The sequence below is a fragment of the Sus scrofa genome, chromosome 2, assembly GCF_000003025.6.
Source record: "Sus scrofa isolate TJ Tabasco breed Duroc chromosome 2, Sscrofa11.1, whole genome shotgun sequence".
NCBI classification, from domain to species: Eukaryota; Metazoa; Chordata; class Mammalia; order Artiodactyla; family Suidae; genus Sus; species Sus scrofa.
Genome location: NC_010444.4, coordinates 142,660,984 through 142,687,912, shown reverse-complemented (window position 1 = coordinate 142,687,912; position 26,929 = coordinate 142,660,984). Strand labels below are relative to the sequence as shown.

Here is a 26,929-nt window from a genome sequence, read left to right as displayed (position 1 = left end):
TAATAAATTAGCCCGATTCTCCTAGTATCCAAAAGGCACGTAAGGTCAGATACATGGGTTTCAGTGGGGCAAAATGATCACAACCTACAATGTAGCAAATGGTTTACATGTGTTAGCAGTAAGTTTTACCCCATGCAATCCTGCAGAGCTGAAGTTACACACCCTTCAAAATATGGGAGAATGAAGCTAAGAGTAGACAAAACAGGTGCAGGTTTGTTTTTTTTGTTGTTTTTTTTTTTTTTTTTTGAGATTGAATGTTTTGTTTTAACAACAGACTCCTACCTCTTTTATGTTAACTTTTAAAAGATAATAATAATCAAACTTCTAAATTGCACATTTCAACAAAATCAAAATTTCTTATTCAAGGTGACAGTAAATTTTCCTGTTCTCTATGAGCTGATATTCCAGCTATTGTTAGAATTTCAAAGCATTCCTGTGACTTCCAAGAGGTCAGATTGGTCAATTTTGCGCTTGCACGCCCTTGGGGAATATCTTCGGTATTCATTCCAGAATTGTTACTAGAAAAAAACAGCTTTATCCATTCCCTTGCCAGCAGGAGTGTTGGCAAGAGAGGGCTCTTGGCTGACCATAAATAAAATTCCTTGAATCACCAGTCTCTTGATTTAAGAAAGAAATTTTACTGTGTCTTTCATACACAAAAGCTGATTAACAATGGTTTAAAAAAAAACAAAACAAAACAAAACACTACTCCACTTTTCCACAGGTGTACAAAAGGAAATATAATGGAATTACATTCAACAATAAAGCTTAAAGTTCACTCTAGGTAATAGTTGCATTAACATCCACATACACAAGCACAGAGTAAATATATTTCAGGAGTCTTATACTAGCATACAGCATACATATGGGAGATTGAGTTCAGATAACATCATAGGTGTTAGCAAGATTAGCAATTCAGAGCGTTACAGAAATAGAAAACTAAACCAAAGAGGTGTTGGCTAGCACACCAAGACAAATCACAGAATTAGAGGACTGAAAAGTCTGCTCACTGTATGTATGAGAAAACAATGTTTTTCTTCGATTTCTGGGTCTTGATATGGTTGGCTAGAGAGGGTTGTGTGTTCAAAGTGCACATAATTGTTTCTTAGAAAAGAGAGAGAGAAAGATCCTTTTATTTAGTCATTAATACATGCAAGAGGCAGCCCCAGAGTGATCTGCAAGAGTAAAGCTGTGATTGGCAGGTGGCCAGTATAATACAGATGTTTCAGGCAATTCTCTTAAAGCACTTCTGTAGCAGCAATGGTCATTTCAATGGCTGTAGACGGACTTCTCTTTCGAGGATCATTTAGGGGAAATGTATTCATCATATTTCTCTTTAAAGGTTTATAGTTTATAGATGTTCCTCTTTTTTAAATAAATCTATCAAACAACAAACAGCATAAAGTGAGGTGTCGGGGTTTTCTTTTGCTTTTGCATAAGTGTCGCTGGAAAAGGATCTGACCTTTTCATAAACATTGTGTGCAAAAGAATTTTTAATAAAGTGAGCACAAGGACAAATAGAGGAAACACATCAGATCTGCTTCTGTTGCCCTGGCTGGTGGCCCCTGTTCAACACTGAACTATTGGCTTGTAGGTAAAATGCAGTTTTTAGGTACAATGGGACTCCACAGCCCAGAGACTAGGGATTCCCAAAGCCTTGTCAGTGGGGGGGAGTTTTGTCTGCTAGAGGGTGGCCACCACCTCTTGAGTTGTAAGATTGAGAAAGTCTGGTCCCTTTGCACTTCACACGTCCCACGGTTCATTGGCCTTTGTTTCCCAGCCCTTCTAGTCTAACCTGGCCCATCCCGACCACGACCTGGCACTCACAGACCCTCAGTGGCCACACATACCCAGTGTCCAGAGACACTCAAGCTGCTCAATCTCAAAACCTTTCAGCCTGCCCTGCAAGTGTCATCAAGACAGGATCCCCGGAGCACAGGGCAGAGAGTCCAACCTCTCACGGGCGGGGCTGGGAAGCCTCTCCTTTGCGGCGGAGGAGAAAGGAAACTTGGGTCTGCTTTTTGGGTTCTGAAAACAAGCCAGAGTGGAGAGAAAGAGTTAACACCAGACTTAGTAAAGCTTTTAAGACAAAACCTGTTAAATGCGAGCTAGACAGACACAGGGAACTTTCTGCAGATTTCTGAGGTCTCTAAGAGAGGGCTCGTGTGGACAGGAGAAAGGAGAAGGAGTTGCTACATGGGAGAGGTCTGCCATTGTTACAAAAACTGGCTAAGTGGCTTGTTTCCATTAGGTGACCTCACTGGTCACTGGTGTCGGTCGTGCTGTTCCCTTTCTCTTTTTTCTCCTGGGTCTTGTTACCCTTCTTCTTTTTCTTCTTCTTCTTGGTCTCCTCCTTTTTGCCGAAGGTTATGAAGTCACTTTTGTCAATTTGGCTGTTAGTAGGCTCCTGCCGGATGGAGATGATTGCAGGAGATCCTGGGATAATGAATTTGTCTGGCAACTCACCGGGACCAGATTGTTTGGGGTTGCCTGGTCCGTATTTAAAGGTCCAGCTGTTGCTGTTGACACCAGCACCGACTGGAGGGGACACCTCTCCTGCCTCTGGTTCTGAAAGACAAAACATGGCATGTCAGCCGCAGAGTCCATACTTACTTCCCACCTGCCACACTGTTGGGCTGCACACAGGAGAGGCTGCACAGACAGGCCTGGCCCCCAAGAACGTGGGGGTTAGTTCCTCAAGCCTAGGGCAAGGCCAGTGCTTGCAAACAAGCTAGAAGGTAGATTTTTTTTTTTTTTCACCAGAGGGTCCAGAAATCTAACTTTCTAGTAACATACTTTTAGTTCGTTGTGAAAAATTTCCTAAAGAATATATGGTGGTGATTACCTTGCCTGGGAATGGGGCAGGAAATGTACTGGATTAAAGCAGAGTATGCAATAAAATACCTAGAAATAAATTTAACCAAGGAGATAAAAGACCTCCACTGGAAATTTTCCATTTGTAAAAGAAATTGAAGAAGATAGAAAGAAACGGAAAGCTATTCTATGCTCATGGATGAGAAGAATTAATATTGTTAACAAGCCCATACTACCCAAAGCAATCTACAGATTCAATGCAATCCCTGTCAAAATTCCAATGGCATTTTTTATAGAAATAGAACAAACAATCCTAAAATTTGTGGGGAACTACAAAAGACTCCAAATAGCCAAAGCATTCTTGAGAAAGAAGAACAAGGCTAGAGGCATCAAGTTTTCAAACGATATCACAAAGCTATAGTATCCAAAACAGTATGGCATAAAAGATACACAGGTCAGTGGATCAGTGGAAGAGAGCACAGAGCCCAGAAATAAACTCATGCAAAAATGGTTAATTAATTTATGACAAACAAGCCAAGAATATACAATGGAGAAATGATAGTTTTTTCAATCAGCGGTGTTGGGAAAAATGGATAGTCACATACAAAAAAATGAAACTGGGTCTATATCTTACACCATATACAAAAATTAACTCAAAATGGGTTACAGACTTGAACATAAGATCTGAAACCACAAAATTCCTAGAAGAAAACATAATAAGCTCTTTACCATCAATCATAGCAACGATTTTTTTAAAATCTGATACTAAAAGCAAATGTAACAAAAGCAAAATTAAACAAATGGGGAATTCCTATGGTGGCTCAGTGGTTAACAAATCTGACTAGCATCCATGAGGATGCAGGTTCCATCCCTGGCCTTGTTCAGTGGGTTAAGGATCCAGCATTGCCGTGAGCTGTGATGTAGGTCACAGCCACAGCTTGAATCTGGCACTAGTACGGCTGCGGTGTAGGCTGGCAGCTATAGCTCTGATTCAACCCCTAGCCTGGGAACCTCCATATGTCACAGGTGCAGCCCTAAAAAAAAGAAGAAAAAAGAAAAGAAAATTAAAAAATAAACAAATGGGACTACATCAAACTAAAAACCTTCTGCACAAAAAGAGCAAATCAACAAAATGAAAAGGCAGCTATAGAATGGAAGAAAATATTTGTAACCCCTATGTCTGTAAGGGGTTAGTATCCAAAATATATAAAGAGCCCATAGTATTCAACATTAACAAGTCAAACGATTGGATTAAAAAATGAACAGAAGATCTGAATAAACATTTTTCCAAAGAAGACAGACAGATGGCCAACAGGTACTGAAAAGGTGCTCAGTGTCATTAATCATCAGAGAAATACAAATCGAAACCACAAGGAGCTATCACCTCACACCTGTTAGAACGGCTGTTACCAAAAAGACTAGAAATCCCAAGTGTTGGTGAGGGTGTGGAGAAAAGAGATCCCTTGTGTGCTGTTGGGGGGAAACTGGGGCAGCCACTATGGAGGTTCCTCAAAAAAAAAAAAAAAATTCAAAACAGAGCTAGTATATGATCCAGGAATTCCACTTCTGGGTATATATCTGAAGAAAATAAAAACACTATCTTGAAAAGATATGTACACCCTCATGTTCATGGCAGCGTTATTTACAATAGCCAAGATAGGGAAGCAAAGTGTCCACTGATGGATGAATGGATAAAGAAAATGTGATATAAATATATATAATTTAGCCACAATAAACAATGACATTTGTGACAACATGAATGGACCTCAAGGGCATGATGCTAAATGAAATAAGTCAATATTTAAAGATTTGACAAAATACCACAGAGAAAGACAAATACCATACGACCTCGCTTAGACGCAGAATCTAAAAAAAACCAAAAACTGGAGTTCCCACCATGGTGCAGCAGTTAAGGATCTAGTGTTGCCACAGCTATGGCACAGGTTGCTTCGGTGGCTTGGATTGGATCCCTAGCTGGGGAGTTTCCATATGCTGCAGGTGCAGTCGAAAAAAGGAAAAAATAATAATAAAAAAAAACAAAACCAAGCTCATAGATTGAGAGCACAGATTGGTGGCTGCTAGAGGTGGAGTGGTGGTGGTGCTGGCAGTGGTGAAGGGGGGTTGAAATGTACAAACTTACAGTTTTAAAAGAAATAAATGTCATGCAGATACAACGTACAGCATGGTAAGTGCAGTTCATAATAATGTTATTGCATATTTGAAAGCTGCTAAGAGAATAAATCTTAAAGTTTTCATCATGATAAAAGATTGTTTTATAACTATATAGTGAGAGATGCTAACTAGACTTATTGTGATCCTTTTGCAATGCATAGAAGTATCAAATCATGTTGTACACCTGAAACTAACATGTTCTGGGTCAAATATACCTCAACAAAAAAGAAAAGATATATATATAGGACTTGGAGGTAAAAGTGACTAATGATACCTGAGAAAGTCAAAAGGAGATTCCAGGAGGGAGGTGAGGTTTGCACTGAGACTGGAGAAAATGATTACGCATCCACAGCGCTTTCCGATGCAAGACTTTCCCAAAGGTCTAGTTGGCAGACACACCATAAAGGAGAGCAATGACTTCTAGAAGAGTAGAGGTCAGAGCTAGAGAGGAAGGGTAACGGTCTGTCAGGGCGAAGTGACCCCCAGTGGCCATGACACCGGAAACCTTTGGCATCAGCTGCGTTCACGTACCTGACACTGCTCCTCTGGTGGAGCCGTGAAAAGCTTCACCAGACAACCTGCTTGCGCTCCACTGCAGTCTGAGATTCTCCACATCCTATTTCCAGCTCCTCACCTCCCGTCACTTCTCAGTCTCCTCTAACGTGACATCTATGAGCACTACTTCCTAACACTGCTCATGGCAAGCTCGCTAATTAAATTATTTCCGAAGCCGGTGGTCACAGTTTAGTTTTCAGCTTATTGCACCTGTCAGCAGCCTTAGGAATCCCCTTCCTGAAACACTCATGTTTTAGGAGTTCCCCGTCAATCCATTCTCCAGACCATTCTCCCTGGCTGTTCTCTGCTAGTTGCCTTGCAAGACCCTCCTCGTTTATGTGTTGGAGCTTCCCTGGGTTGGGCTCAAAACCGTTTCCTCTTCTTTCTCTTCACGCTCTCCTTTTGGGATCTCGGCCTGTCCATGGGTACACATACCATCTAAATATACGGATGAGACACACATTTAAATTTAAGGCTGTAGGTCTCTGAGCTCCAATCTCATGTATCCGGCTACCTCTCTGGCATCTTCTCTTGGCAGTCTCACAGGCATCTTGAAGTGAGGAACCTGAAATCTAACTCGGGATTCCGCTCCCCCCATTCCCTTCTAAATCTCTCATCTCAATCGATGATTCTCCATTCCCGCCAATGCTCAAGCCAGAAACTTCAGAGCCATTATTCATTTTCCTCTATCTTTTTTTTTCTTTGGCTTTTTAGGGCCACACCCAAGGCATATGGAGGTCCCCAGGCTAGGGGTTGAATCGGAGCTGCTGAGGCTGCTGGCCTATGCCACAGCCACAGCAATGCAGGATTCAAGCTACATCTGCGACCTATCCCACAGCTCACAGCAATGCCGGATCCTTAACCCATTGAGCAGGGCCAGGGATCGAACCTGGGGACTCATGGATGCTAGTCAGATTTGTTTCCACTGAGCCATGACGGGAACTCCCATTTTTCTCTATTCTTCATTCTTCATTTATAATATACCAAGAATGGTCATTTCTGCCTCCTAAATATATCTAGACTTTGTCCTCTTCTCCCCATTTTCACTGCTGTTACCTTTTCTCAGGACACAATTATCTTGCATGTGAATTAGAGCAATAGCCTCTTCCTTGTTCAACCTGCTTCTACTTTCGCCTTTCTCTAACCTTCCACACAGCAGCCAGAGTCATCCGGTTCCTTAAAGTCTTTCTCTCTTTTAAAAATACTGCCATACAGTAAAATCCTTTAAAAAGTAGAAATAAGATGATGTCATGCTAATTATGCTTAAAATTACTTGAAGCTTTCCTATTGCCTTAAAAGAAAAAAAAGTCAAACTCTTTAACATGGTATGATAAGGCCTTTCAATGATCTCTTATTTTTTAGTTTCCAATTTCATCTACAAGTCTCCCTCTTAGCACTATTCTCCAGCTACACAGGCTCTCTTTCGGTTCCTCAATACCCCTTGAGACTTTATTTTTTCCTTTTCACTCACAGCAAAATGGAATTTCCCAGGCTAGGGGTCAAATCTGAGCTGCAGCTGTTGGCCTCTGCCACAGCCACACCAGATCCAAGCTGCATCTGCGACCTATGCGTCAGCTTGCAGCAATGCCGGCTCCTTAATCGACTGAGTGAGGCCAGGGATCGAACCTGCATCCTCATGAACACGACGTCAGATTCTTAACCTAAGGAGCCATAATGGGGACTCTGCCTTGAGACTGTTTTTGCACACAGTTCCCTTTTGCCTAGAATGATCTCCCCTCCGTGTTAATCCTGACTCCTCATTTCAAGTCTGTGCTTAACTGGAACCTCCTCAGAGAGGCATTCTGTGACCACCTAGCAAAGCAGCACCCCCTCACCTTTATCTCTATCACTGCAACGTCCAGAGAAGCAGAAACTATATCTGTTTTAGTCCCTGATCTGTAACCAGTGTCTGGCATAACTCCAGGCCCATGACAGGTGTTTAATAAATGCTTGCTGGATGGATGAATGAAAGGACGGACGTGAGAAATGGAAGTGCTACCTACCCTTTAGCAGATCAAACGATTTTCCACTGAGTCCCTAAAGACAGTCAGGAATGCATGAAGTGCTAAGCCCGACTCCAGCACGTGTAAAAGCTCAATAAATGGAATCAGACATAAGCAACCATACCTGGGGCAGCTCTCAGGGCTAGGAGGGCAGGATAAGCATACGGCTAATGTAGTCCACGTGCCAGGAGACAGCAGGGGAAGGGAGGAGAAAAGTCTTCTCTCTTCCCTGGACCCCTCTGCTTCCCCTGGCAGAGCTGACATGAGAGCTCTTGGGACACAGGGCAAGAGAGATTTTTTTCTCTGAGACTGACTTCTTTGATTCATCTAAGACAATCAGATCTGTAATGGAGCTCAGCCAGAATCTGCCTGTTGACCTTTCAAATACAAGCCCGGGCCCTGAAAGACTGAGACAAAAGTGAGCAATGTATTTAAAAGCCTCTGACTTGGCGTCTAGGAGAAGTGGATTTCAACACCGCTCCACGGTCCTTTGGTTGTTCTCATGGAGACCAGGATGGAAATTGTTTTCTGACCACAGCCAGGACTCTGCACGAGGCCTTTGGGACAGTCATCTGGAGATGCAGTGCTCAGAGATATTTTTATCTGGCAGAGTTAAAGGGCCTTAATGGCCCTGCCTATTGGCCAAGGGAGACCCTCACAGCAGGGCCCCTAAGAGTTAATGAGGCTCTTGTACATGCCACTGAGTTTCTGCCACCTTTGCTGAGAGCCTAGGTTGGGTCTGACTCAGCCTCCACTCCAAGAAGCAATCAGAAAACCCTTCAGGGGCACTCTCCTCATCTCCAGCTTCTGCCGAGCAGAACAGACCTGGTTTCTCCAGGGTCTCTGCAGACCTCCGAGCCCAACCAGTTCTGGGTGCTGTGTGAGCAAACTTCACTGAGCGCTCATGTGGGTGAAATAAGCAACAGCTTACGAATCTGACAAATGTTTACTGACCACCTAATCTGAGACCCTTAGCCGGCTTGGCTTATACAACGCTGTGAACTCTGGGGCAGAATCAAGGAGATACTCCCTTCTGAAGCAGATCAGAAAGACAGATGCACCTTTTCTGCTCCTAAGCCCAGCCCGGGGCCAGTTCCAGCTCAGTTAAAGGAATGTTTCTTCTTTCACTGCTGCCTCCCTTCCCCCATCCTGCAAAGTCCCACAGGCCCCCTCCCTTCTGCTCCGGGACCCAGCTCCCTGGCTGACAAGGACAAGACAGAGGCAGCCGAGACCCCCAATGCATGGATCTATGAGAGCCTGGAAAGAGGACTTCTGTCAGGCACAGTTCAAGCAGGCGGAGGTCTGCCTCAGCGCTTCCCTGCCGTTCAGGGTACAACCCAATGGGATTTGAAAGTTTAATAGAATGTGATCATAATCGTAGTATCAGGTTTTGCCTTTTTTTCAAAATTGGTTGATTTTTTCACAATACATTGTGATACATTTAAAAATCAGAACACTCTCCTCTTTAAAAAAAAAAAAAAAAAAAAACAAAGACCAAAAGATCTGCAACTTGCAAAACCGCCCTCTGGGAGTAACTGACCATTTCACTTCATCCTATAAAGTCACTTTAGACACTTCCCTCGGACCCTGCTCAGGGTCTTTTCGGCAACCTTCCCAATTTCCTTCTTTCCTGCTGAACCAACTCTGGCAGGACGTTAGCGTCAGTGCCTGGGAATGGCTGCGCTGGAGGCTTGGCTCATGCAGAAGGTTCTACCAGGGAAGCTTCTGAAGGTGGTGATGCCAGACTTGTAGGTAAAATCCCCACCCCCACCCCTGTTCCAGGCTGCTCTGAACAATCGGCTCAGGCCAGGAGAGATTAATCTGCTTCACACAGACTTCTCCTGACCGCACAGCCTACAGCCCTTTTGATCAGAGACGTCACTGCTGGGGATGTTCTCAGAGGGGCCCAGGCTGGAGAACATGGGAGGAGGTTTAACCCTGCTTTCTCTCTTCGTCTCGCTTCGCTCTTCTGAACTTGAGGGTTTGCCCTGGTGCTATCACTTAATGGTACCGGGTCCTGGGCAATTGACATAAATAACTCTGAGCCTCGGTTTCCTCGGGTGTAAAATGGCAGTGATGGCTTTTGTGTCTACATCAGGACAATGAATGAGTTAACATTTTCCCTGCCTTCCTAGGTGCGGGGCACTGGGCTAAGCAGATTGGCACGCGATATAATTTTTACTCTTCACAAGAGCCATAGGAAGCAGGTATTGCCAGTGTCCGTGTCTGCTTTATAGATAGGTTGGCTTTATAAATTAAGAGGCTGAGGTGAAGCCTGGGAAGGGAATCAAGGTGGTCTCACTCCAGTTAGGAGACCCCTATCCTGAGCCCTTTGCACACCCTGAAGCATCCTGCAAACGCAGCCATCACTAGGACTGTATCTGTTGAGTCGCCATCTGCGAGCCGCGATGCGGCAGGAGCCTCTAAGTGAGAATCGGTTGGAAAGAGGTGTGGAGGTGGGGGAAGGGGTGCCTGCGAGAGGGAGGCGTGCTCAGCTCCGGAAAATCCGAGCCCAGCCCGCAGCTTTCCGCCCCTCCCCCCGCACTCCCCATTCATCCCTTTGTCACCATCTCTGCGATTCTGGTGCTGAGGTTAATAAAGAGCTTCCAGAAAACCCATCATTTTGATTAAAGCCGGGGACTATCTTGCCAGACAGCACTCTGGAGCCTGCCTCCCGCCCTCTCCGCGAGGTCTGTGCAGCCAGCAAAGGCTATTAAATGATTACAGCCGTTTCCGGCCCCGCCGCACAGCTCCCCTGGACCGCTTGCTCTCCAGCGCGGGCTGCTGCTGCTGCCACGGGCTGCCCGGGGGAGGGTCAGGGCCCGGAAGGCCGCGCAGATTCAGGGATTGCAAGTGAGCATCCAGGCTTTCTGCCCAGGGACACCTCCCTTCGCCTTGACTCCCTTCCGCACGCAGCCAGCCACTGCGGCTTTTTAAGCCACTCCAGTTTCATTTGAGCCTTTTTTGGCTTTGCCCAAACATTGTTTGTGTGTGTCCGCGCATGTGTGTGTTCTCTGTCTCCCTGTGTCTTCTTTCTTGCTGCCTGAACTTGGCAGACTGCAGAATTATACATGCTCAGCCTGCATGCATGTCCAGACCGAAAGGCAAAAAAAGCATCTTCCACGAAACCTGCAGAAAGACCAGGATGGAGAGAGAGCATCAGGAGCTCCCCCTCCATCCCACCATCTTAGGGGCCTGTGGCCTGCTCGCACAAGCTCCGCCTCCTCTCCTTCAATCAACCCTAGCCATGAATTGGGGAAGGTAATCTGAGTAATTACAGCCCACAAAACCCAGGAGAACCGTGGTCGGAAACCCAAATCCTGTCCAGGATCAGAGAGAGGCGAAGAAGGCTAACACCATCTGGGCTGGTCTTCACAGCATTTCCCACTGCTTCTTAGTCCTTCCGTTGACAGTGGAGAGAATTTTCCATGGAAACAGGGGGATGTAAAAATATACTCCCTCCCCTCTTTAAGATGTGAGGCTCTATAATCAGAATACTGGGTTTAAATCTGGCGACATCATGGAAATGATGTGATCTTTAGCAAATGAATGCTCTCTGGGCCTCCGTTTTCATGTTCGAGGGAGTAGGAGCACCCACCACACAGAGCAGTTATAGGATTAAATGTAATTATCCTTATAGCGTGCAGGATACAGAGCCCAGCACAAAGTAAAAGCTCATCACATTTTCCCTCTTAGTGAGATCAGAGGAATGGCAGATTCATTCATTTAAGGAATATCAATCACTTGCTGAATAGAGGCCAGGCACCTTATTAAGCAGTTTGCATACCGTATTGATTGAATAAGGAAATATATACATATATATTTAAGATTTCCATTTTATAAATAAGGAAACTGAAGGCTTAAATGACAGCAAGATTACCTGCCCTGAATCAAACAGGGATTTGCAATAAAGCTGAAAACTTATTCTTGCACTGACTCCTCAGCTCAGTGATAGAATTTTTTTTTTTTTTCTAATTTCTATTGAAGACTTGGGGATGGGGGAGAAGACGGAGCTGATTCATAGGCCTAGCGCCTGATGCCTAGAGTAGCTGGGGAAGGGATGGGGAGTGTGTGTGTGTGTGTGTGTGAGAGAGAGAGAGAGAGAGAGATCACAGGGCAGGCTTGGTGGTGGGGAAGTAATCTGATAACCACTCCCCAGGCTGCCCCTCGTGGGTGTTTCACCCGCTTTGGGTGGGCTGAGTGATTGGGCACAAGACTGCGTGGCTGTTTGGTGCTTCAGGCCACAGCTGGGCTAATTTTCAGTAATCTTGGAGCGGAAGAGATAAATACAGTGGCATATTTTTAAAGCCACAGCTCTTGCTTTGTGCCCAAAATAACTCTGCCATTTCTAGGTTAAGACTATAAAGACATCACGTGCTGAGAACCCAGATTCAAAAATTGGAATGGCTGGTCTCAAATCTTCCGACTCTCCACAGTCAGCTAAAAAAAAATAAAATACCCCCCTAACCTAAGGAACGCTCAGCCTGCAGGCTTTTCTCTACCTTCCTTCCTCCTCGTTAAAGTCCTCCAGGAACTTGGGAGGGCAATTTCCTCTTACACTGTCCCGGCCGGCTGCAGCCCATGTTATAACCTGGGGTAGCAGAATGCTTACAATGAATGTTTGAGGGTCCCAGAGATTTGCGTTAGAAGCTCAGCCTGAGCAGGTATTTGCTGCATAACCGTGAGCAAGTCACTTGGCCTCTCAGTGCTCTTTCACTTGTAAAACAAAGATAACAGTATCCATCTAATGGGGCTGTGATCTTTAAAAAGAGACAGGGCTCATAAATCACCCCGAACAATGTCTGGGATGCAGAAACTGAAGCACAGGGCAGGTACTATTACTACCTGGAGGTCCTCTAAGGAACCTGACCCCTCCAACACCCAATGTGCAGCTGTGGTACTTTCAGAAACTCTTTTCCAGGGATCCTCCTCCCATCAAGCTCTGCCCCCCCCCCCCCCAGGGATCATTAAAAGGCATCGAGCTGCCAAGTCTTCCAGCTTAGAAACGGTTGCTAGGTAGGGAGCCATTCTCCAGAGCCCTCTGAAACAGGCAGGAAGGAGGCCTTTAGACAAGACAAGGTGGACTGCACGCTGGATGAGGTATCAGAAGCCTTAGGTTCAAACTGCAGCTCCACCGTTCCCTTCTTTTTTTTTTTCACTAGGAAAGTAGGATGTGTTGGCGGATGTAAGGAGAGGCCCGTGCCAAGCTCTCAGGAGAGCCATTGGGCAGGGGGCCACCCCTCAGCCACCTGTGATGAGCTGATGTTTCTGCCACTATGTTTCCAAATTCATCTGCATTGAACTTAGTAAATCCCCACGGCTAGGAGATACGGATCTTCTGGTGGTCAGGGACTTGAACTTGGCCCTGCATAGGGCTTCGATTGCATCCTCTTTGTTCTGCAGCTTGGTGCAGCATGGACGTTCTGACTTGGCCAGTGTGGACCCTGGCCACTGTGCCTTGGGGCTTTTCAAAGGCACTCCACACACCTGCCTGGAGCCTAGATGGGGGACAGCATGCCAGTCATGAACTGGAAAGGGCTGCCTCCCAGGTCCCTTAGAGCGACACACACAGGCAACGCACACAGGCAACCGAGGAGACGGCCGTTCCAGCCATGGCACACCAAGCCCTGAAAAGCGCATGTTCAGCTTAGCTGGTTGCAAACGCCTTCTACTCTTTCCTCCTATGCTACTTAGGTGACATTGATTGGTAGTTTCTTCATCTGTAAAATGGATATAGTAGCTACTGCCCAGAGTCAGTTATCCATTCAACTAAATTTATTGATTATGTATAATACATTACACATGGTGTGAGGGATTAGGATATAGGCTTATGAATAATATCAGGACAGGTGCCCTGCCCTCAAAGAGTTACAATGTAGAAAAAGATAAGTAAATGAATAAATGCAATGTTGTTTTAAGGAATAAACAAGGTAGAGAAACTCTGATATCTTTATGGCATTAGACGTTCTAGAGAGAACACACGCAGAGGTTAAGAGCCTGGGCTCGGAAGTCAGTGGCCTTGCTTCAGATCCTGGCCCCCCACCATTTACTAGACAGATATGTGACCTTACTTAACTCTTGGGGTCTCCGTTTCCTAAAATTAAAGTGAGTATAATGATAGGCTCATCTCTGGGGGTGGGTATACAGATGAAAGGCATCACTGCAGGGAAAGTGTTTAGAACAATACTTGGCTTAAATGCACAAAACATGATTGAAGGTCCAGGTTAGCGCTTGCTATTATTATTCCCAAGTAAATGTTCTCCTTTTTCTCCTCTTAGTAGTCTCAACCCTGAGGGCTAAGTCTCAATGATGGTGTCACTGAGTTAAGTGACATAGAGATGGGGGTCAGAGGGAGGATATAACAAGCACAGTCACCCCGGATAAGAGAGTGCCACCTGGATATGTTCATACCCTGTAATCCAATGATCCCACTTCTGAAAATGTACCCTACACAATACTAGGAGTGCGAAAGATATATGTATCAGCCTGTGCACTGCATTGTCAAAAAAAATTATACTAACAGGAAACTAGATAAAATATAATATAGACAAACAACCCAGGGTGCCCTTATTCGAGAAGAATGAGGCAGGTCTAGGTATACGGACGTGGAAAGGTGCCTGTCAAGAAATAAAAAAAAGCTATATACTAATATACAGAAAATTACCCCTGTTTTGCTTTTTTGAGAGCCTACATACTTTTTAGTAAAGATAGAACAAATCATACATCATTTATGTAGTTAAAAATTAATCTGAAAGATATTTAGAGGAGGGAAGCCTAGCGTAAGCGCTAGACTCTGGGTGACAGTGATGTGTCAGCAGAGGTTCATTGATCGGGACAAATGTGCCACTATTGATATCCTCTGGTGCTGGATAGCAATAGTGGGGAGGCTGTGCAGGTGTGGGGGCAGGGGTCAGATGGGGACTCTCTATATTTTCTGCTCACGGTTGCTGTGAACTGAAAATTGCTCTAAAGGCATCAAGTTTGTTAATTAAAGAATATCTTTGGATACAGCCAAAACTGTTAGCAGTGAGGGTGGGATTGAGGGAAACTTCATTATGTTGTCTTGTTTAAGAGTTACGTCCACAAGGTAGCTGAAGATTATTTTATAATATAGTACTTTAAACTTTATTGTTCGAAAAAAACCTGGGGGATCCACACCAAACTCTTGGTAGTAGTTACTTCCAGACAGAAGGAGTGAGTTGCTTAGTTTGGTTTTGGCGTTTGTTTTTCAATTTTTTTTTCAGCCACTCCCACAGCACATGGAAGTTCCCACGTCAGGGATCGAATTCAAGCGATAGCTGCAACCTATGCCACAGCTGCGGCAAGGCCAGGTCCTTCACCCACTGTGCCACAGTGGGAACTCCATTTTATTTTCGTTTTTAAGGATTTAATTTGTTATGGCTTTTGTCCTTTTATAATTAAAGAGGGCGATGAGAAAGAATACTAGCCCAGCCACTAGTCCTAGGTATGCTTAATCAGCTACAAATTAAAAAACTAGCTGAGACAAAATCCCTCTGCCCCAGATCGCCTGAACCCAGGCACTGCCCCATAATTTGCCCATTGCAAAATGAAAAACGGGGTGAGGGGGCTTCTTAAAGAATTAAAAACTTTAAGACGGCGAGACATGGTATTAAACCAAACAGGGCCTTTCCAAGCACAAGGCCCCATATAGCAGCCCTGCCCAGACCCCGAGCCCACCGCCCGATTCCTCCTCCAGCCCCACAGCCTGACAGGGACTCTTCGCGGTGGGTTCACACCGCATGTCCCACCAGAAACCCTGAGGCATCATGTCACCCAGTGAGAAAACCGCCTCTGCCTTGGGTTGGGTTGTCACATTTTTCTTCTCTACCTTCCCGCCTTACTTGGCTGCAATCTGTGCTTAAAATGTGGCAGCCATCCCAGGCCCCGTGTTGCTGTGTCACTTTGCAGCCTTGAGCAACCATTTCTAGACAAGCAGCAATGTCTCTGCATTGAGGGTGTACCTCGGAGGTGCTGTCAGGCACGGCAGGGAGGAGGGCGGGGGTAAGGGGTCATGGGGACCCCCCCCCACCGCCATCCCCAGACTCAGCACTCCAAGACTGTTCCACTTCATCTAGCAATGCCTGTGGATCCTTTTTCCTGTGTGCCAGGTACTGTGCTACGTGCCAGGAGCATCCCACTTAAAATGGTCACTAACACGTTTGAGTGCCTCTCTTGAGCTCGGCCCCGCCCGAAGCACCTCGCATGCACCATCTCATTGAATGCTTCCAGCAGGATTCAGGAAAGCTTGCAGTCTTTCCTTTCTCACACATGCCCGAGGCACAATGACGAAGTGGGACCCCAGGGACGGAGGCACTGTGCAATGCCACCCTCCCTCCCTTACGAAGCTGACACCCGGCAAAACGTAAACGAACCTGCCCTCACTCTCCACGCCTACCCTGACATGACCAGACCAGGTCTACAGGATCACCTAAGAGCATTTTCAAGGCCAGTCTTTTTGACAAAAAGCCTGCTTTGCAAAATTGTTCCCTTTGGGGCCCACATTTCTAGTGTAGAAAAAAATCCACCCAAAGTTCCCTAAGAAAAATACTAAGTCAAAAGCTCAGGAGCTTGTCTTGACATAGTACAGGACGATTTTGAAGATACAGTGGAGCTAAGGGGGCTCAACAGAGGCTCCTTTCTTAAAAACCAACCAAGAGGCTCTCTGCTGCCAGCAACTGCATGAAAGTTCTCATTCTTTAGCGGGATGGTGAAACGGTACAGCATCTGCCTCCAGTCTGCCTTTCCGATCTCATTTCCCAACAGTCCTCCACCCCACCCTGCCCAGCAAACGCACGCATTCTGTTCACATGGATTATGCATTTCTGGATTGGGGTGTGTGTGTGTGTGTGTGTGGTGTGTGTGTGTGTGTGTGTGTGTGTCCCTTTGTCTGGAAAGGAGACTCTTCCTCCCCACGTATGTACCATTCTTTAACACCCGGTATTAGATGTCACATACGCTCTGACCTGGTCCCCTGAATTCCCGACTCCATCTTCTGCCATAACACCCAGTGTTGATGGCTGCCACAGGAGAGTCTGGGCCCCGAGAAAACAATTTGGGGGTCCTCTTGGAAGAGATGAACCAGCTGGCTATATTTACATGGGATTTTTATGGAATACAGCATAGTTAGTCTCTGGAACCTTCTCTGGACTGACAGGCCTTGGTGGTCAGTCCCAGCTTCCTTCCCCTCATCGGACCCGCCTGTACACGGCAGTCCTGACTGTCGGGAGCCATAAGGCTGCTCCAGTAAAGAAAGCAAAGCCACAGTCAGCACCTGCATGAGGCTTGTCTGGTTAGCAGAGCTACAGACAAGCAGAAGAAAGAAGAAGGATTGCAGAGCAATCCCTTGAAAGACATCGGCTCCAGGAAAATAAAAATGATATCCCCTAAAAAATAGGTTAATCTATTTTTCTGTGTTTATCCTTCTTTTTCTGTCTCCTATTCACAACTTTCTTACAGCTAAAGATTTGCCCTGGGTACGTAAAACACTTGAACCAAAACAGAGTGAAGTTATTTAAACAATGTAATGGAAAAAGCCTTTGTTTTGGAGTAACAATTATGGCACCTATTTTGTGAGAGTATACAGGGGAAACTTATGATTTTAGTCCCTTTACTTAAAAAGAAGTTTGGGGCTGGGAAAAATGTTGTTTGGCCTATAAATTGCTATTTTCTATAATAGATATATTTTTTATCAAATAACAGTGTCACCTGTAACTTTCATCCCTTGTGGGGGCATTTGATAATTTTGGGTATAATACTCCTTTCTATTGAAATTGGTGGTTTGGAACTTACGTAAATCAGCACAATAGGTTAAATGCTTAGCTTGCTGGCGCCAAATAAATCATAGTTTTAAGAATGCCATGAGCCCAAGGCTTTCATGCGTTTTGTTAACTACATACACCTTTAGTTAAAGAATGTTAGGTATCATAGTTTATTACTTATTAAAGCTTTGTTCTTAATATAGAATAGAATAGCTACTGTTGTTGACCTTTTAAGAAAAATACAGTGTGAAACTTTAAGTTTGTAATCTTGAAGGAAAATCTAAAGTTGAAAGGAACATGTTTTAACTAACCTTTTTTTTTTTTTTTGTATCTCAGGTGGAGGGAACAGAAAGGGCTTTAAATCAAATGTTAATGTCAAATCTTACACAAACCTGATCGTGATATGGTATAAAAACTGATGCTTTTCATTTAATAAATTGGGTCACCTGCAGCATGCAGCTGAGGAGTTGCCTCCAATTCTTTCCGCGCCGTTTGTAGCCCATCCTCTCCTTCGGCGCTCCCTGGCTGCTGGGGCTGGACCTCGGCACCTGACACTGTAATATTTCCATCGTATATTTTTACATTTCTGTCTCCCCCCACTAGATTATGAGGACAGGACTGTGTTATATTTAATAGTGTATGTGCATCATCTAGAACAGAGACTGGCTTTAAGCAGGTACTTAATAAATGTTTGTTTAATAACTATATAGAAGGTTCTAACCACATCCTTTTTTGTGGGTTTTTTTTTTTTTTTTTTTTTTTTTTGGCCATGCCCACAGCACATGGAAGTTTCCAGGCCAGGGATTGAACCCGAGCCACAGCAGGGACAATGCCACATCAACTAGGCCACCAGGGAACGCCCCAACCAAATTCTATATTGAAGCCGAGCCAGGGAAAGTACGCAGGATGCTTGGACGGGATAGTCTAATACTTCTTTATCTGTGTATGTGTGAGAGCACGAGAGAGGAAGAGAGAGAATATGAATGAATGAATGAATGAATGAATGAATGAAGGGGTATTTTAAGAGAGAATGTTGCTAGTGGCGGTGGTTAATGGTGAACTGCTAGGGACCTGCCTGGTAGGTGGGTTTTGTGATTCTTCCTGGTGCTCTTCAAATCACAGCCAACTATGAGGCTAGTACCCAGGAGGCAAGGTTGTGACCCTGAGGAGAAAAGACCAAAGCAGCTGATCTCTCTCTAAATGCCTAGAATTAGAGAGAGCGGGCCGAAGGGCTCATCTTCCCTACAGAAATTTTACACTCAATGTCCACTTGGCCCAACAGAGGGGAACTGACACTGCTCATTGACTGAACACGACCCACGGGCGGCAGATCACAGGGACAGCAGTCAGACGGACCTCTGGGTGACACAAGGAGCCTCCCGAGGATGTTGGCTTCCAGCGGGGGCTCTTCCCTGGGTCTGTCAGAAGCAAGAGGGCGATTTAGCCTCCAATCAGAGCTGCTGAGGGTACCGCGAGGCTTTGGAAGTGCCTGGCCTGTTGGGATCTTAAGGGGGTAGCTAGTGTGAGAATAGGTTTGTTATGCAAAATGCTTTGAACAAACAAACAAGCAAACAAATCCTCAGTGCACGTGTATCCACCAAATGGGCCTGTAAGCACCCTGAGCGCTGCCCCTGACACAGGAGGCATCTGTGAGGAAAGTTGAGACTCAGGAATACGGCCCACCGTTCCCCCTCCCCCTACTGCCCACAACCCCCAACACACACAGACACACCAATCAGACCCCACACTTTCTTCCTTGGGAAAGTCCTGGGTATACCTTTCAATCTGCCTTCAGCTAGACACAGACGCTAGATCCAAACAGGACAGGCGATAAGCAGTGCCCCTGTCTCCTGACATCAGCATGGGGACAGTGACTTTTCTGCCAGCTACCCTACCCTGTAATTGACTTCTTCCAGGATGACCCAAAGAGTATTGACCTCTCCTGACTGCTCCCAAACTCTGGAAGAAATACTCTTAAGCCCGGGACAAAACACCATCTCTTATCCGTCAGTGTAATAACACAGTGGGAACCATTTTCATATTTCCATCTCTGCTCGCAGAGAATGGAACCCCACCCACCACCTTTCCGTCCTCGGGGGGTGTCCTAGGAATAGAGACCTCACCTGTAGCTCCACTTCCTTCCTGACTCTGCCCAGAAAAGTTATCTGTCTGTGGAGGAAATTATCACAAGCGCAGCTTTAAATGGATTGTGCTTCCCAATCGGGCCAAGCGAGAGTCAACGGTTACTTTCTTTCGTGACACATCTCTCACCTAATCCTTTTCTCTTTCTCTGCTCGGGCTCAGCCTCTGGTAATCAAACCAGGACAGTCCGCCCTCCTCATCAAAGGAGAGGCCCGCCATTCCTGCTTTTCTACCCTTGCATCTGGGAGGTTGGAAGCCCTGTTGAATTCCCCAGACCCTCATTACTAGTCATAAGCCTGATTCCGAACTCTGATCCCTCAGTTGCTCCCACCCATCCAGTCTTGGGTTTTTTGGCCACGCCCACAGCATGCGGAAGTTCCTGGGCCAGGGGTGGACCACACACCACAGCCGCAACCTGCGACACAGCAGTAACACCACCAGGTCCTTAACCCACTGAGCCCCCCAGGGAACTCCCATGCATCTGTTCTTATGAGCTAAGGCTTGGAGGGAAAAGGAGGGGATGAATAAGTCTCCAACAAACTTCTGACAATTAAAAGCTTTCAAAAGGCCCTTCAAGTCTAGTCCACACCTCCTCGGGGTCCTAACATGCACCTTATTTTACTTTCAGCTCTACTGAAAGTTACACACACACACACACACACACACACACACACACACACACACACAGCCACCTCTGCCAGCACATGAAAGACCCTAAAATAGGTCGACTATGCCCCAAAGATGCTCACATCCCAACTCCTGGAACCTGTGAATATGTTATGTTACATGGTAAAAGGACTTTGCAGATGTGATTAAATTACGGATCTTGAGCTAGAGTGATTATCCAGGTGGAGCCAGTGGACTCACAAGGGTCCCTAAGAGGGAGGCAGGAGAGTGAGAGTGAGGTGTGCAGATGCTACGCAGCTGGTTGTGAAGATGGAGGAAGCAGCCACTGAGCTCAGGGATGAAGGCTGCCTCTGAAAGTCATAAAAGCTAAGGAAACAGCTCTTCCCCTAGAGCCTCCAGAAAGAAGGCAGCCCTGCCAATAGCTGGATTTCAACCCCGTAAGATGCATTTTGGACTTCTGCTTTCCAGAACTATCAGGTACTCAATTGTATGAAGTCACCTAGTTTGTGGCCAGGTGTGATGGCAGTCCTAGAAACTAAGACAGGCGTTGGAATCTGGAAGCGGGGTGTTGCTGTTACAAATAAATAAAAATGTGAAAGGGGCTTTGGAATTGGACAATGGGCAGAGACAGGAGAATTTTGAGGAGAATGGGAGAAAGGGCCCAGAGGACCTTAAAAAGACTGTTAGCAAAAATATGGATATTAGGAGTTCCTGCTGTGGTGCAATGGGATCAGAGGCATCTTGGGAGCGCTGGGATGCAGGTTCGATCCCTGGCCCAGCACAGTGGGTTAAGGATCTGGCATTGCTGTAGCTGTGGCTTAGGTCACAACTGCGACTCAGATCTGATCCCTGGCCCGGGACCTCCATGTGCCAAAAAGAAATATGGATTTTAATGACTCTGCTAGAAGGAATTTGGAGTGAAGGGCACGGCAGAGAAAACATCACCTGAGGGAATACCTAATTTGTCATCAACAGACGGCTGTAAAAACAAGGACAGGAAAGGGGCTCCCGGTGAGGGCTCAGATGGAAATGCGGAGCATCTTATTGGAAACTGAAGGAAAATGGATCCTTGTTATACGGTGGCAGGAACCCACCTTGATTTTAGCCCAGAAAAACTCATTGGGTACCTCTGACCCCAGTGCTGACACGTAATCAATCTATGTGGTTTAAGCCACACAGTTTGTGGGACCGTCTTACAGCAGGAACGGGAAAGTAATACAGACCCCATCTGCCTGGAACTCAGTGAAGAGTCTTCTCCAGGTCACCAAACAATTCCTTTCATCTAGCAAGTGGGACACAGCACGAGCAGCGTGTTATTTAAATGCATAGGGTCCAGCAGCAGGCAGACATGGGTTCAAACACTGCCTTAGCCACGGCTTTCACTAATAAAGTCAACAAATATTTACTCAGCGCCATCATGTACCAGAGAGCCGAGCAAAACACACTTGTTAGAAGTAAGGAAGGAGGGATCTAAGGAAGTTATTTAACTCCGTTAAACCTCAATTTTCCTCCCCTGAAACACGGGCATAGTAATCTCACTTGTTTGAGAATGCAGCGCCCTTGGATTAAAGACCTAGATATAAGACCAGACACTATAAAACTCTTAGAGGAAAACATAGGTCAAACACTCTCTGACATAAGCGACAGCAACATCTTCTCAGGTCCACCTCTTAGAGTATTGACAATAAAAACAAAAATAAACTAATGGGACCTAATCAAACTTCAGAGTTTCTGCACAGCAAGGGAAACTCTAAACAAAACAAAACAAAAAAAACAACCCACAGAATGGGAGAAAATCTTTACAAGTGAATCAACTGACAAGGGATTAATCTCCAAAATTTATAAACAACTTCTGCAGCTCCATACCAAAAAAAAAAAAAAAAAAACCAAACAATGCCATCAAAAAATGGGCAGAAGACCTAAAGAGACAGTTCTCCAAAGAAGACATACAGATGGCCGAGAAACACATGAAAACATGTTCAACATCACTCATGATTAGAGAAATGCAAATCAAAACCACTCTGAGGTACCACCTTACACCAGCTACAACGGCCATCATCCAAAAGTCTGCAAACAATAGTGCTGGAGAGGGTGTGGAGAAAAAGGAACCCTATCACACTGTTGGTGGGATTGTAAACTGGTGCAACCACTGTGGAAAGCAGTATGGAGATTCCTCAGAAAACTAAACATAGAACTACCATTTGATCCAGCAATCCCACTCCTGGGCATCTATCCAGAGAAAACCATGACAGGCAAAGACACATGTACTCCGATGTTCATTGCAGTACTATTTACAATAGGCAAGACACGGAAACAACCTAAATATCCATCGACAGAGGAGTGGATCCAGAAGATGTGGTCCATATACACAATGGAATATTACTCAGCCATTAAAAAAAACGAAATACCGGCATTCTTAGCAACATGGATGGACCTAGAAATTATCATGCTAAGTGAAGTCAGCCATACAATGAGACACCAACATCAAATGCTTTCACTGACATGTAGAATCTGAAAAAAGGACAGACGGAACTTCTTTGCAGAACAGATGCTGACTCACAGACATTGGAAAACTTATGGTCTCGGGAGGAGACAGTTTGGGGGGTGGGGGGATGTGCTTGGGCTGTGGGATGGAAATCCTGTGAAATCAGATTGTTATGATCATTATACAACTCCAGATGTGATAAATTCATTTGAGTAGTAAAAAAAAAAAAAGAGAGAGAATGCAGCGCCTATAAAGTGCCTACCACGGGTCTCAATAATTAGCAACTACTATTACATCTTCCTTTCTGATGTTCTATTTTTACAACCCAGGGGCAACATCATAGGATTTAAAGACGTTAAAACTTCAACAGCAAAGACCCTCCCAATGGCCCACACGCCTCCCTGCTAGTGGGCGTTAGCTGAGAGAAAGGGACTTCTAGATTCCATGGCTCATCATCAAACACTGAGCCAAACTCACAGGCTCAAGGGCATCCATCTCGGGCCTGTATACATCGCTGGTGATGCTCTCTTCCCCCTAAAAGTCTCTGACGTGGCGTTTGGTGTGCAGCTAATGTAAGTCATTGACATGGGCTGAAGCTTCTAGTCTTGTCACAGATCTTCAGGTAATACTGGGCAATTATGGGAACAGAGATGTGACATATGTGTGCTTGGGTAAGACAGTATCTGTGATAAGAATCAAAGAAGATAAGAGAGGAGACCTGGGGGAGTTTGCTTGTGGTGCAGCAGGTTAAAGATGTGGCATTGTCCCTGCTGTGGCTCGGGTCACTGCCATGCTGTGGCATGTGACCTTCACCTAGGAACTTCTATATGCGGTGGGCACGGCCCAAACAAACAAACAAAAACAAAAACAAAAGGAACCATAACCAAAAGTAAAATAGAAAAGATACTCACAGATTTGCCACCCAAATCCAACTCATTTAAAAGGCAAGTTGTAATAAACCATATGGGAACAGATGACAATATGATTATAAAAACTATTCTGTTGCAACCTCCCCCCCAAAAAAAACCAAACCAAAACAAAAAAAAGCGGAGGGGGGGAGACTTGGGGAATGTCACCTCACTATTCAGCTTGAGCTTGACTCCCGATGTCACCTAGAGCAACAGCTCTGGACACGGGATTGGGCCAAAGCTGGAAGTAAACTCAACTTGGCGGGCTTTCTTGGCCCATGGACAACAGACTTGTTTTTCAGACTTTCTGTAAGAACGGGCTTATTTTTAAAGTTTGTTTGGTTGTCTTTGACCCGCAATAGCAGCTATAATCTGGAGGCCCAGCCTACTCTGTTTGGGATTCAGCCATCAAAAAACACAGCTTCTCTTCATTCCTGTTGTTTTGTGGATCCAAATCTGGTTCCTGAAGGTGGCCTTTTCCCACCCCGCCTATGGGGTTCTCCTCTTGAGCCTGACTTCTACAAAGCTCTCCCTTTCCTATTTTTTTTTTTTTTTTTGGTCTTTTTGCCATTTCTTGGGCCGCTCCCGCGACATATGGAGGTTCCCAGGCTAGGGGTCTAATCGGAGCTGTAGCTGCCAGCCTACGCCAGAGCCACGGCAGCATGGCACCCAAGCCGCATCTGTGACTCACGGCAACGCCAGATCATTAACCCACTGAGCAAGGGCAGGGATCGAACCCGCAACCTCATGGTTCTTAGTCGGATTCGTTAACCACTGCGCCACGACGGGAACTCCCTTCCTTGCCTATTTTAATACTAAGCACAAACGTCCTTTCTTCCCTTTATTTCCTTTGGCACTGCCCTTCTCAGGAGTGCCTTCTCCCGTCCTTCACCGAGCCCACTTCCCTGGAGTTAGACCCTTCCAGGCAGGGTGCTGCTGAGGAAGCTCTCGGTCTCACTGAGATCAGAGGGGAGCAGCATCCATCTCTGCTCCCTGTCCTTTCTCTGACTGAGGGGAACATGCTCCAAGTCAGAGAAAGGCTGCTCCCCCCCAGAGGCTCACTTCCAGACCTCCTGGCAGTGGGATCTCTTAGGACCCTTCCCTGGAGGCCCCTAGTCTCCAGCCAGAGCTTGACCCAAATATGTGTCTCCAGATTAGGCAATGACCTTCTCAACGGCAAAGCTGACTGCCTCTGAGAAAGTGAGCTTTTCAAGTTCTTTTGGAATCTGGACTGACTTTCTCTGAAGATATCCGTCATTAAAGACTCTTCATGTTGCTGGGGACCAACCTGCATTTCTAGTTTACTAGCCTCTGCCAAGCTGAGGGTGATGCTTGCTGGCACTGCAAACAAAGCTTAAAGGAATTACAAGCTACCACTACTCCTGGGTCCTCAACCCAGGCCAAAAGCAGATCTTTTTTGTCCAATCGCTTCCCAGGAAGGAGCTCCAAGCCCACCAATTCCATACCATCCAGGCAATCTTTCCCAGAGAGTCAAGTGGGGACTCACACCCTCCACTTGCGCTTCCCCACAAAGCTCCCAAACACACAGGTAGCCCATCATCTTTGAGCCCAGTCAGGTAGCAGAGCTGTGACATGCCCACCCCTGCCCCTCCCTGGGTCCTTTGAGACCCTAGGATCGCCTCAGTAGAATCGTGAATTTCCGTTTTGATAAGGGGCTTAAAAATTCAGCTACAGAGGATGGAGTGTAGAGAAAGCTAGAAGGGACAGTAGCTGAGTTACTGGCCTCTGCGACACTTTGACAAAAGAAGAATGAAGCGCATTTTCCTAAGACACATCATCTTTCTCATGATGAAGTTTTCAGAGGCCAGACTGCATGCTCTGGTGGCTCATTAGATCGATCAGTGATAACCAAAGGGACTCTAATGAGTCTGCATTTCCTGACCCCGCATCTGCATCCGTGGAATGGATACGAGGGAAACTGCAGCCTAAGGCAACGGTTCCTGCTGCTCCTCTCCCCTGGCTAGACTCTCCAAAACGCAGGCCCAGGGGCACACATCTGAGTGCACTTGGGACTGGATTTTCAGGAGGCACAGGATCTGCTGTGGGCTGCTGTTACAGAAGAAATTCTTTTCTCATGGCCCTAGCCCTGGCGGGATGCTGCCCCCGGCTACTGAGCTCAGAAGACTTGATGCAGAAAAAAATGACAGGGGTTCAGGGAATAGAGGGTGGAGGGAGGGAGATAGAATCTCAGACTCTATTCAACAGAAGTGTTCGATTTCGGAAAAACCAGGGAGTCTTTCTTCTAGTGTTTTATGTATCTGATCGTTCAAAACAGCAGGTGCGGAGTATTCTTCTAAGAGGGAGCTGAAGAAAGCCATAGGGGGATGGAACCAGCCAGAGCTTACACTTCCTGGCTTCTCCTGCATAGAGGATTCTAATTCCCCTTCCCGTGGCACCTCCTGCCCTCCCTCCAGGCCAGGTCAGAGCACACAGCATAAGCTCCATAGAGAACTCCAACAGACGGGGTGAGCCCCACACCCTCGGAAAGTACAAGTGCATCTTACACAAGGACCCGACTTTCCTCGGCTGAAGACGGCCGCGCCAAGCTGGCACCCACCCGGCTCTGAGATGCAAGGTGAGAGTGGAGGGATCTGATGAGAGGGAGCTGCCCCATGCACAGAGACTGCTGGTCTCATTTGTGTCCTGATGAAGACATGCACCCATCGCCCAGGACGGCCCGTTGCCATGACAACAGCAGAAGTTGAGGGTGAGCAGGTTAGTGGAACAGCACGCTTTCTAAATTCTCCGACAAGGCCTGAGGCCGCAGTCACTCACAAAGTGGAAAAATTCATCTTGGCAGCGCTCCCAAATGGATTCCCCTAAATTTAAGGATCATGGCTTCTTTCTGGGGAAGAGTCAGAGAGGGAGTCTCCATGGAGCCTCTCCGTAGGGAGTTGATTTTTGCCAGGGAAGCAGGAATCCCTAAGACAAATAAGAGCACGACTCTCCCTAGAAAACTAGGGCACGTACACTGTGTCTATTTTCCACAGAGTAAGGAGATGCAGCAAACCAGGGCAAAAACAATCCTCCAGGGACACAAAAAGGCTCTTTTAAAAAAAAAAAAAAATCTCCAGAATAAAGCCTTCCCACAGACTGCTCAGAACAAAGACCTAAATTCTGAAGTTGAAAGGTAGACTCATACCTTGAAAAAAATCACAAAAATTTACCATTTACTAACGTCGTTTTCTAGGCTCTGTAAGATGTGTGTTGTGTCTCATTTAATTCTTGCAACAACTCCATAGGATAGGCACTACAATTATCTCTATTTTATAGAGAAAGAAACTGGGACTCGGAAAAGTTAAGTAATGGCCTCAGGGACACACGAGGGCTGGGTGACAGAGCTAGAATTCAAATAAGGGTCACTGTGACCATCCAGAACCCGAGCTCTCAGTTATCACCTCTCTGAGTCGGGAAAAGGCTTCC

At 45.9% G+C, this 26,929-nt stretch overlaps 2 protein-coding genes across 6 annotated transcripts in view; both read right to left on the bottom strand.

Moving 5' to 3' along the window:
- Positions 229-26,929, bottom strand: part of LOC100621701 (protocadherin alpha-C2) — a 210,058-nt gene continuing 183,357 nt past the window's right edge. For 3 of the 5 annotated variants that reach the window (XM_021084896.1, XM_021084895.1, XM_021084897.1), the window contains exon 4: positions 234-2,568. In XM_021084896.1, coding sequence (XP_020940555.1) covers positions 2,258-2,568 — 311 coding nt within the window. In that variant the 3' untranslated portion in view covers positions 234-2,257. Of the gene's footprint in view, positions 2,569-26,929 lie in introns of all 5 variants that reach the window. The other 2 variants (XM_021084898.1, XM_021084894.1) reach the window with 2 other exon arrangements.
- The window catches only part of PCDHA11 (protocadherin alpha 11), a 165,995-nt gene continuing 139,294 nt past the window's right edge, over positions 229-26,929 (bottom strand). The window contains 2 exon segments of the mRNA XM_021084899.1: positions 229-2,028; positions 2,467-2,568. The gene's annotated coding sequence lies outside the window, so the exon portion shown is untranslated.